General features: G+C 34.4%; 1 protein-coding gene across 1 annotated transcript; it reads left to right on the top strand.

The window, feature by feature from the left end:
- Positions 1-1,759: 1,759 nt before the first annotated feature.
- Positions 1,760-7,860, top strand: LOC135834145 (facilitated trehalose transporter Tret1-like). Its single transcript, XM_065347985.1, has 4 exons — positions 1,760-2,028; positions 3,209-4,311; positions 6,679-7,122; positions 7,841-7,860. Exons 1-4 carry the CDS (start codon positions 1,760-1,762, stop codon positions 7,858-7,860), a joined length of 1,836 nt encoding a protein of 611 aa, XP_065204057.1.
- Positions 7,861-12,482: the final 4,622 nt, after the last annotated feature.

The raw sequence follows: 12,482 nt of genomic DNA, 5'->3' as shown, positions 1-12,482 counted from the left end.
GATTTTCGTTGCCTTCGTGGAATAAAACGTGCTTTGATAGGTCATCCACACTTTTTACTATAGCACTTTTACAAATTCGTGGATATTTTCGTTATCTGCGCGATTTTTTTTTACCTATAAGTATTTCAAAATTCTTACATGAGTTTTGCTAAAAAAAAATCCAATGTTAGCACATAAAATTTAACAAAAATCATCATTCTGTATTTTCATTTTTCTTGCGAGATTTTGATCAATTTCTGAATTTCAATAGGTTGCAAAGTGACTATTTTAATTGGGAACGTTTTTGGCTCAAAATTTTCAGTAATTGCTCGAAAAAATTTGTTTAAAATGTACCCACTTTATTTCTGCCCCCTCCCTCTAGAGTAAATTTCAAACTGGAGCCTCTAGAACACTGAAAATTTGCAAATCGCTCATTTCAGGGTTTTTCTGTGTATTTTGAAAATTTTTCTTCATAAATATTTCCCATTAGTTATGCTAAAATATTGAAAAATATCAACTCTGAAACTGGGGCAATATTTTGAGATGCAATGGTGCCAATTTTATGGTCATTATTGCTCATTTTGAAAAATCGAAAAAAATTACAAAAAACTTATGAAACTTTGTTTTTTGAATTTGAGGATCGAAAAATTGGCACCACTGTGTTCCAAAATATTTCCCTAATTTCAAAATTGATATTTTTCAATATTTTGGAGTAAATAGTGCGAAATCAAATTTGCCTTAAAATAAGCAATTTGCATATTTTATGGAATTGGACCATTTTTCCTAAAACAGGTTGAGTATGGACAAGAGCGAAAAACCAAGATTTTTTCGGAAATGATTCCTCTCCCCCTTTGAAGATCCATATCTCCTCTCAAAGGGTACCACAGGAAATAAATTTTCATCTGAGCAACTTTCAATTCTTGAAGATGAAGGTTTCCGCTGAATTTGGACAAAATCCTCTGAGATTTTTTTTCAAAGTAAAGTTTTGTGTTTCTAATTGTGCTTATTAAAGAATGTACCTAAGTTAAAGCACGCTTCATATCATCGAATTATAATTTGCATGAAATCCATTTCTAAAAATTCACAAAATCATAATAATTATAATCTCTCAATTGCTAAGTAACGAATAACCAGAAATTTGGGTAGTAACTGGCGCCTGGGCCTCAATTTCCGCGAATTTTTATAACTCTGTCCAAGAATCAGAATCTGATGCAGTGAAGTGTGAAGCATTACGAACGTTTACCATAAATAATGAAGTGTGAATACCCATAATTCAGATAAAACGACAGAATTAAATCACCTATGATAGAACTGGCGAACTAAAACAAAAAAAAAACTTTGATAATATCGAAAATTCTGAGCTATTTGCAAATGAGCAAGATTGACTCCAAAAAAAAAAAAAAAAAAAACACGTTTAAAAATATAATAGCTAATGCAAGCAACTCAAACCCTAGAATATTCTCATTTCGATTACCTACCCAAGTACGCGTGTCATGAAAAATTGATAGCTCTCGTGATAGCCTATGTCGAGTAAACACTCCCCAAATTTTTCAACCGGACGTTTTAATAAATCCATAAAAGTGATTCCAGTGCGTAAATCGGAGAACATTAAAATGCAACAAATACCCAAGGCAGCAATTAAAAGACAACTGATAACTTTAATTCCAGGTTCGTTCATTTATTTTTTTCAACATCCAATTTTCGCTGAAGTTTTTCACGAGTGATGATATCGGAAAATTATGTAAGTACTTAAGTAAGTACCTATATTTTTATAGTCAATATGAACGCATTGATGATGGGATGTGCCATCGGCTGGCTTCCAGTAGCAGTATACTTCATGAGCGGTGAAGAAGATCAGGTTGAATGCTTAAAATGTAACCTGATTGCATCATTTAGCCAACTTGGGAAAGTGGCATTTGCAATCCCTGGCGGAATGTTGGTGGACAAATATGGCAGAAAGAAAGCTACCATTGGTGTGGCATTGTTGAATTTTATATCTTGGATGGGAATATCGTTGTGGACTGAACCAGCAGTGAACTACGTTGGGCAGTAAGTACTAAGTACCTAGGAAGGAATGACCTCTGACCACCTCCCATCTTATGCATACGATTCGATGGTTCAATGACCTCATTTTCGTGATTAACGTTCAAATTTATTTTTGGTCACTAGATACAGGGCTATAAATCCAGAGTTGAGAAATTTTTGTGATTTTTGGACTACTTTTTTGAATTGAAAAAAATTCGATGCAGTGGCCTGTAAAATTTTCATTCCTTTCCTTACTAAAAATTTGGTAAAAGTATCTCAATGTTTTTGAACAATCATTTTTCATAAAATTTGAATAAGGCCAAATGGCTCAAGCGAAGGGAGGGCAAAAAACATGTGATTCGAAATCGTTTTTCCTGTATTTTCTCGAATCATTAGGCATGGCAAAAAATTTGAGAAAACCAGGGTGGAAAATTTCCAATTTTAGATGAATTGCGCATCTTTTTTACAATTTCAGCAACCGACTGTTGAATTTGCAGGAAAAAAATTGGAATTCAGAAGTTGATTGTTAAAATGTGTAGTAAAAAAGATGCACACTTCATTTAAAATCGCGAATTTTATCAAAATTTTCTCATGTTTTTGTGTCACAATGAGCCATAAAAGAAAATTCAATTTTCAAAAAGGCATCGAAAAAACTTGATTTTGAAGACATTTCCATACTGTTTTCATGCTTTCGTGCTACCTAGGTCAAGTTCTCGTCTTTTTCATGCCGAGAGACACTCTGCCGGGGGACTACATAGTATGGCCTGAAATTGGTGGTTTTCAAAGAGGAGGGCAGAGTGAAATGAAATAATCGCTCACACTGGTTCATTTGTTTGACAAAAAAAAAAAAAAAAAATGAAACCGTCAAAAATATTGTTAAAATGGATTTCAATTTTTTTCAATTTTGAAAAATTCTCCAAAAATTCAACAGTGAACTTCAGCATTTAAAATTTTGTTTACTGGGGTTATAGGGCATATATGATGCTCTGCCAGTCTGACTCGGTTTCGTTAAAATTGGAAGGTGTCAGCTCAAAAGGTTTCTCTGGTATATCCATATAGACTAATAAAAGCTTGACAACTTTAAAAGTTTGATCACGCTTGCAAAAAAATCCAACATTCCGACCATCAAATCCAGCATTAGTCATCACAAAATGGATTAGAATAGCAAAATGTTGCATTAAACTAAACACCACTCAATTTTCAGATTCATTCTCGGGGCGACTCAAGCACTCACACAAGAAGCCTGCCTAATCATCGTAGGCGAAACAGCATCTCCCAGCATACGTGGGCAGCTCAGCACCGTCTACCAAATTTTCCTAACCATTGGTGTACTCATACCAGCACTTCTGGCCTTGATTTTATCCTCTTACGAGATGATCAATTGGATAATAACTTTCTTTTCATTCATCACCCTTCTTTCAATGTCTATCGCATCGGAAACACCTAGTTTTTTAATCAGCCAATCGAATTCCAATCAAGCAAGAAAACACTTACTGGAACTAAGACAAGGATACCCGATCGAGATCACGAATACAGAATTTGAAAACTTGAAAAAATACATAGAAAATGATAAAGCATGTAAAAGCCAACTAGATTGGTGGAAATTTCTCAAAATGAAAAGCACCTGGCAACCTTTATCCGTTTGCATTTTGATCAAGTTCTTTACAGCTGGAACCGGTAGAAACATATTCACTACCTTTGTCACCAGCATATTCTCATCAAATGGCTCCGTATCGAGGAAATTATACCCTTTAATCATGGAAGTCATCATACTTCTCATCAACGTAATAACTCCTTTCTATATTGACACGTTTCCTCGCCGAACATTATTCATATTTGGCGCCATTTCTATATCAATTTCAAATGCCTTTTCCGCCATAATGAATTACTTTTTCGTGAAAAGTAACGATGCTATATTCAATTGGTTATTCCTATTAGGAAATTTTTCATATTTGTTACTTTATAATGGCACAGTGCAGCCAATTAGTAGCGTAATTAAAACCGAGCTGTTTCCTCGAGCGGTCAAAGGATTAGGAGGATCTCTCAGCATCATAAGTCAGGCCATTTCTACCATCATTTTGTACCAAATATATTACTTCATCGACAAATATTTAGAGTTGTACTGCTTGTACGCGGTATTGACCATATATTCCGTCATTTTATACTTCATTGTGTATTTTTTTCTGCCCGAAAGTCGTGGATCAACTTTGGCTGACATTCAGTCGAAATTTCAAAATGGTTCGATATCGTACGTTGCAGTCGAATCCGAAATCAACGAAAATACGAGTTTTATGAGCAAAATGTTCGGTATGAGGTACTCGTATAACTCTGTTTAGTTACTTCTATTCTATGGAAAAACATGATAAGACGATCGAGCACGAGCAGTGACCTTTGACGCTCAAACTTATAACGACAAGATTACAAAAAAAAAGAAAAATGAAGATATTTGTATCTACTTATCATCTGAAAAGAGCCGGTTAAATATTAAATACAATACGTCAGATCAATAACTCGACTATTCATTTAATTAGATTCCATTCAGAGCATGTTAATGATTCGTTGAAAGTCTAAAGGTAGGTATGTGGAGGGGTATTATTGAACCCTCGAATACCTCAAATAGGTAAATCAGCTTGGTACACTTAAATTAAGCATAACCTGGATTCAGGATAAAATTTGCGAGGAAGTTACCTCTGAGTGAGAGGCTATTCAGAAAAATTTCAAGTCTCCTTGCCGTTCAAGAGACTGAGCCAGAAGACCTCAAAGTTGGGTCATTTTCCTCGAATTTTGAAGAAAGTCGTATTTCTATTCTGGAGCGTCCAGCGCGATATTCATCATCTCCAGAATTTAAAAATTTCTTCAGTCCAGAATGCAAGGAAATAAATTATTCAAGATTATTGCTATCGAGTTATGGCACAGTCTCGACCAATTTAACAAGTTGATCCCAATTTGGCTCAAATTCCAGGTGGACATCTCCAGTGCGTTTTTTTTACCCGCACACGTTAAATGATAACTGGAGAATGCTGGACAAAGAACACTCTCGAGATGTCCTACTGAAAATCTGCTCAAATGTGAATAAATAGATCCTTAGAATAGGTCGATCTCGAAAGCCACAACTCAATTTTCATCTGTCCAAATTAATTTCCATCCTTTCAGGAAAAATTTAAAAATTCCGAAGAAATCGAAAATCGCACTGGAGGCTCCAGAAAGAACACAAATGGTGAAATCCCGTTTAGGCGACCCCGACTGAAATATTCTCGACTTCAAAAGGGAAAAAAAAGAAAAGAAATATTACAGTCGCGTCTAAAATTATTGAAAATGGACTTCTGAAAACTGATGAAAATATACTTCTGGAATCAGCCAGCCTTTTTCCCGCCAAAATGCGAATCTTTTCGCAGAAAAGGTCATTTTTCCAAAACTGCTTAATTTTTGGTGAAAATGCTCACTTTCTACCAAAAAGGCCTCTTTCCTGCCAAAAAGTATCATTTACAAACACGAATGTACCTTTTTCTTCCGAAATTCAAATCTTAATCATTTAACAACCAAAACATGTTTTTTTCTGCTAAAAATGACAACTTTTTAAAAAAATACTCGTACTCAATTTTCGTCACAAAATGCTCAATTTTAAACAACAGATGCTCCAAGAGAGCAACAATTTTCTGACAAACACTGTGATTTCGATCTTACTGAATTTGTACTTACAAATGTTTTCACAAAAACTTACGCATTTCCATTCAAAGTTTTTTTTTGAGGCGAAAGCACGCAAACTTTTTTTCCAAAAATGCACATTTTCCATTAAAATTGCTCATTTTGTGCCGAAATACTCATTTTTTTTTTTCTGAAAATAATGCTGATTATGGATCAAAATGATCACTTTGAAAAAAAACTCGTTTTGAGCCAAAATGCTATTTTTTTTCAAAAATACTCATTTTGTGCCAAAATGTTCATTATTTTATTAGGTATCTATCTAAAAATAGTAATTAGTAATTTTTGGTGCCAATATAGAATTTTTCTCAACAGTTTCAAGAAAAAATCGAACAGCTTATTCGGCGGTTTCTTAATGCATAAACAATAAATAATTCGATTATTTCGTGAACTCGGGCAGATAGTTTACTGATAACGAGTGTGTCGTGAAAAGTGACTTAAATGGCTAATTTTTCTGGTGATCCTGAATATTTATATCGTTTCGACGTTCCCACTCTTCCTGGTGTGTACGGTGAGCAGAAATTCGGGTGTTTTAACTTAAGTGGATCGTAATTTGAGCTATTTTCTCAAAATTGGTTGAGTCATTGTACCACACTCGTTCCCACAAAAGGCCGTGTTGTTATTGATTGCAAGTTCAATACTAGTACCAGAAAGCTCCGCGACCATTTTATGGCGTACTAAACAGAACTGGTCCTGTGGTTGATTAGTTACTCTTATGACCAATAGAGTGCAGACTGGGATAGCAGAATACATGTGTTGTTTGGGTTGCAGCTACGCAAATAAAGGCAAAAATGGTAACTTACTTCCACCACAGTGGAAATAAATATAGAGAAGTTCGTCAATGTGTCAATGGAAATTTCACCTATAAGTGCACAGTCTCAAAATGCCCAGCTTCAATCCAGATCTCTCCTGGAAAATCGCGACTAGTTGGTTCAAATGGAAAAGAACATGATCATAATGTCTCTGTTTCAGTTAATACTAAAAAGAACATCTCCTTACCATCCAAACTGAAACCTGAAAAGGAAACTGCTGCGACGAATGTGAATATCTCATTGCAGCCAAAATGTGCTTTGGATAATAATCTTATCACTGTTGATACTACTGATGGGTTTCCCAATGCTGGTGCAGCTACGTCAACTCCGATTCCCCCCATAGAAAACTACAAGTTGGTTGATGATATCAACGTTGCTGACGATATTAGTACTGACTCTGATGCAGAATACTCAAATCTGTCTCAGATTGAAGAGTTCAATGACTATCAACACGTCAAGGAATTGCCTAATCTGCTGAAAAGAGTGGCTGACCTAGAGGCTGCATTAAAATTAGCGCTAAAACAACTCAGTGACCTGGAGAAAAAAATAGATCCTACACCTGAGCATATCTTCCCAAATGTGATCATACGTAATCCAAATCAAGGTGACATCTCTACTAAAAATGACGATAATGATGTAATTACACCACCCCGAGCAAAGCTGCGCAGGTCGAATGGCAAAATAAATGTACTCTTGGTCGGAGACAGTCATGTACGAAGACTGAAAGGGATTCTCCAGCGCGTAGATCCGTCTATTCATGTGGAGGCGCTTTTCAAGCCAGGTTATTCACTTGTGGATTGCACAAGTGACCTAGACACTCTCACTCAAGATTACACCAAAAATGATGCTGTAATAATATACGGTGGTTCTAACTCTCCAACAACTGATGAAATTAATAGGCATATCCAGATAGTTAGAAATGTGGCTGAAAGGACAAATATCATACAATACGAAATACCATTCACCTACCAGGAACGCTCCCTTGATGATAAAATTAGTAAAGTCAACTTGCACATGCGCTCCCTCATTCAGGTAATGAATCATGCTAGAGTACACTACCGTTGCTACAAACCTCCAACCTACCATTATGTGAGACATGGACGACACTTGAATTATGAAGGTAAATTTCAACTTTGTAAAAATATGCATATCATGTTGATGAAACTTTCCGGAGTAGGTGAATGTGTAGCACCTCGTCGTGTTAAATATAATAAATCCTACATCCGATCTAATGTTAATTATAAACGTAGTCATAATGGAACTAATCTTGGTGTTAGTAGCTCTAAAATTACTAATCATAATGGTAACTATAATAATTCTAGAAATCGAAGTAGTAACCTGAATAATACTAAAAATGTTCATGTTAATAGGAATTCTGCTCTGTGTGGGGATACCTCTTATAAACCTCATCCATCCAATTACAGGAACGTTTTCCCTCATACTCCTAGTATCCAAAATGGCATCACTACTGTCAAAATGTCTGTGGTTCCTTCAGCTCCTGCACTAACTGGAACAGGCCAGTTTCACCCACAGCGCCTAAACCAGAATGTGCAAAATACAGTCTCTGCACAGCCTACATATCCTGTCACACCAGCACACCTACCTATGCATCCTGTATTATCAGACCTCCAAACTTATCTAAGCCAACCTCCACCTACGATTCACCAGCTTTCTTTTCCATATACCCAATCTCATCCTAATATCCCAGTTTTGCCAGCCAATTCCATCCCACATCCCCAGAATACCTATCCTTTTCATTACTAAGCCACGAAAACCCTCTTTCTGAGGCTGAACGGCACCCTCCTTTAGCTAATACTAAATCATATCATACCATCACTAGTGTTGGCCTGAGAATATTCTCAATGCGCATAATCTGAGAATATTCGCGAATATTCGCGAATATTCTCAAATGCCTGGAGAATATTCTCTCAAAAAAATAAAAATCATGACTTTTTTCAAAAAATTTGAAGTTTTTTCTACAATTTTCCACAATTTACAAGTTTTACATCTACTTTTCTTTATAAATTTCCAATTTTCCTTAATAATTTGAATCCTTTTCAATGGAAATTTGGAAAGTTTCCGATTATCTCTAAACTAAGCAATAATGTTCTAATTTTTTGAAAAGAATCTGCGGAATATGCGCAAGAATATGCGCATATTCTTGCGCATGCGCAAGCAAAAAAAGAATATTCGCGAATTTGCCCAACACTAACCATCACAAAGTCATCCCTTTCTACCCTGAAATCCAATCCCCCCCACACACCAAAGTTTAATCTGAATGTAATTACGCAGAATGTGCAGTCAATGTCTGGCAAGGTGCATCTACTCAGCCATACTCTGAAATGTAACAGTGTCCATATAGCATGCATTACAGAACACTGGATATCTGCTGAGAACATCCCATTTGTGCACATTGGTGATTACCAGGTTGTATCATATTTCTGTAGGAAAATAAAGAGGGGTGGTGGTACATGTATCCTAATATCAAATCATTTGAAACTTGTATTTAAAAACAGAGGGGATATCACTTGTATATCACAGGAGGGGGACTTTGAGGTTGCAGCTATGACATCCATCATGGGAAAATTGAATGTTATCTCTCTATATAGGCCACCACAAGGTAACATAGATGTATTTTTCAAAAAGCTAGAAACTGTGATGACAATTGTATCCAAAAATGGTTTTCTCAACATTATAGGTGGTGATTTCAACATAAACACACTATCAAATAGCCAAGCTGCAACAACATTTCGGGATTTATGCTCTTGTTATAAAATGAACTTACTATGCAACAAACCTACAAGATCTAAAACTTGTTTGGACAATTTTCTGAGTAATATAGATGCCCCTTTTGGAATTGAAGTATGTAAAACACATATCTCAGATCATGAGGGAGTAATGTTCATGCTCAATATCTCTGAACAGGTACAAGAAGTAAATTATTTAAAACCTCAACAAAGATTAATAAATGATACCACTAGGGGAACTTTTCTCAGGTTACTTGAGGGAGAAAACTGGAGTAACTGCTGGAGTGAAACAGATACCATTAATTCAGCTTTTCAGAGTTTCCTAAATGTGTTCTTATCACACTATAATTTGTCATTCCCATTTGGTATAGTGAAAAGGAAACAAAAAAATTTTATAAAATTCCCCCTACCAACCAAAATTGAAATAAAAACTGTTAAGCAAAATTTAATGGACCTACATAGCATGAAGAAGACTTTTGACTCTCCATACCTGAAAGAAAAATATAAAATAACTAAACAAAAATATAAAACTTTGATTGAAAATGCAAAAAAATCTGCAAATGATAGAAAACTCCAAAATGCCAAAAACTTGAACAAAACATCCTGGGAACTTATCAAAACAAAAACAAAACATAACTGTATAGATTATATAATGGACCAAAACCGTATGGTAACCAATCCACTGGAAATTGCCTCTACCTTAAATAAATTCTTTTGTAATTTACCAAAGGTTGAAAACTTGAAAGATGATGAAAATCCCTTGAATAATTTAAACCCATCCAATAATTCCACATTCTTCATTGCACCAACAAATTCAGTTGAGGTTGTGAATGTAATTCACTCACTCAAAAATTCCTATTCAAAAGACTACCATGGGCTTGATACCTATATACTGAAAATAGCAGCGCCATACATTGCTGAACCATTAGCCAGCCTCTTCAACATGTCTGTTCAGGAAGGAGCCTTCCCTGATATCCTTAAGGTCAATATTGTGACACCTGTGTTCAAAAAGGGGGAAAGAAGTGCCATGAATAATTACAGACCCATATCTATAACATCAGTGTTTTCCAAAGTTCTAGAAAGCTTATTTTATAAACGTATATCTAAATTTTTCAGCGATAATAATCTGTTACACAGCTCTCAATTTGGATTTTGCAAAAATAAAAATACAACAGGTGCCATTTACCAACTTATTCACAATATCTTGGAAAATCTCCACAGCAAAAATGACATTATAGGGATTTTTTGTGATCTTTCAAAAGCATTTGATATGATTAATCATGAAATATTGCTAGGTAAACTAGAAAAGTATGGCATTAGAGGGGTGGCTTTGGACTGGACCACATCCTTTCTCAAAAATAGAACTCAAATTGTTAAGATAGAAGATATAAATGGAGAATACCATTTCTCTGATCAATATCCAGTTGAGCAAGGAGTTCCACAGGGGTCAATATTAGGACCTTTGTTCTTTATCTATTATGTTAATGACCTTCCAAAAAATGTAAGGAGTAATCTGATCCTATTCGCAGATGACACTACAGCACTGATTCCTATGAATATGGGTATCTCAGTACAGCAGGTAGTGGATGATTTGGTAGAGTGGTTCAGAATAAATAAAATGAAATTAAATGTTGAGAAAACAAACCTGATATATTTTGGTCACAGCTCACAAAATTTAAATTTGGCACTGCCAATTACTAAAGTTGAAAGTCTAAAATTTTTAGGAGTATACATCAACTCCACTCTTACTTGGACTGATCACATAGACTATTTAGCTGGGAAGCTATCATCAATAAATTATCTCCTTTGGCAATTAAAAGGTGTCACCAATGTGCAAACATTAAAAATGGCATATTATGGAATGTTCCAGTCTAATATGTCATATGGCTTAGTGTTTTGGGGCGGTAATGTCAGTCTTATGCAGAGAATTTTTGTAATACAAAAACGAGCAATAAGAATCATCTATCGAATGCAAGTCACAGAATCATGCAAGACTATCTTTCTTTCAAATGAAATTTTAACCCTACCCTGCTTATACATATATCTGATATCCCAAATTGTGAAGAAAGGCATAGTGAAATTACATACCCCTCAACACAGTCATTATACTAGAAATAGCCAACAACTACATAGCACACAATTCAGGACTAAATTTCACCAAGTTAGTATAGACTTCATGGCTGCAAAAATTTATAACAAAATCCCAACTGAAATTAAAATTATCAATTGCACAAAATTATTTTCTAAAACTCTGAAAAAATGGCTACTAAAAAAAACATTTTATTCAATAGATGAGTATATGTACACTGTTACATAACTGAGTACATTAGCAACTGAACTTTCAGCAACTACTTGTAATTTTGATTTATCATCTAGCGTCATTGTTTCTTTTTTTATTTTTATGTATAACCGATAATTTTTGGATGTTATGTGGTAAATAATTCTAAGAATTTTTATAAATGTACATGAAATCTCACTTTTTTTATAATGTATTGTTTTCTGATTCATGTAATTATGTTGTTTTTTTTTCTTTTTTATTTATTTCTTATTTGGTTTCTATTATTTTCATTGAATGCGTCTATTTGGATATCTGTGCTGATCCTATGCCTGTATGGTGCTATACATGGCGCATTTATTTCATTTTATTTCATGTTATTTAATTTCATTATTCATTCTTTTATGTATTGATTATTTCCTATGTTAGTACATAAGTCGACTTTGTAAATGCAGCAACGCTGTCTATTGCAAAAAATAAAGTTGATTTGATTTGATTTGATTTGATAATTCTGTGACTAAATGATCACTGTTTTATAAAAATATCAATTTTGTGCCAAAATGTTACTTTCGTGGCAAATAATTCTACTCTCTTCTACATACAAAAAAAATGATAATTTTGAGCCTAGATCCTTATTTTTTTCCTACAAATACATAATTATACTCATAGTTATAGTTCCAAAATGATAATTTTAGTTTTCTAAAATTATTACTTATTTTTCACCAAAATATAAAAATATTAATTTCAAGTCAAAAAGCTAATTTTGACTTGAAAATGCTATTGCCTTTTTTCTGCCAAAAATTATGATTTTCTGACAAATTTTTTTTTCTCAGCCAAAGGTAAATTCGTTAACAAAAAACTTGATCGTTTTTCTGCTACAGAAAGCTTTTTTTTCTGTCAAAAATATGCCATCTTTTTTTATCAAAAAATAGGTCAAAATCA

The sequence above is a fragment of the Planococcus citri genome, chromosome 2 (genome assembly GCF_950023065.1).
Source record: "Planococcus citri chromosome 2, ihPlaCitr1.1, whole genome shotgun sequence".
Taxonomy (NCBI): Eukaryota; Metazoa; Arthropoda; class Insecta; order Hemiptera; family Pseudococcidae; genus Planococcus; species Planococcus citri.
The sequence above is the reverse complement of the archived record's forward strand: the minus strand, read 5'-3'. Positions and strand labels throughout refer to the sequence as shown.

Excerpts from the sequence above, each read along its gene's own strand:
- LOC135834145 (XM_065347985.1), top strand. The coding sequence starts at position 1,760 with ATGAACGCATTGATGATGGGATGTGCCATCGGCTGGCTTCCAGTAGCA. Across the intron at positions 4,312-6,678 it reads TTTTATGAGCAAAATGTTCG|TTAATACTAAAAAGAACATC; the intron begins GTATGAGGTACT and ends TCTCTGTTTCAG. Across the intron at positions 7,123-7,840 it reads CATACGTAATCCAAATCAAG|AAATCGAAGTAGTAACCTGA; the intron begins GTGACATCTCTA and ends TAATAATTCTAG.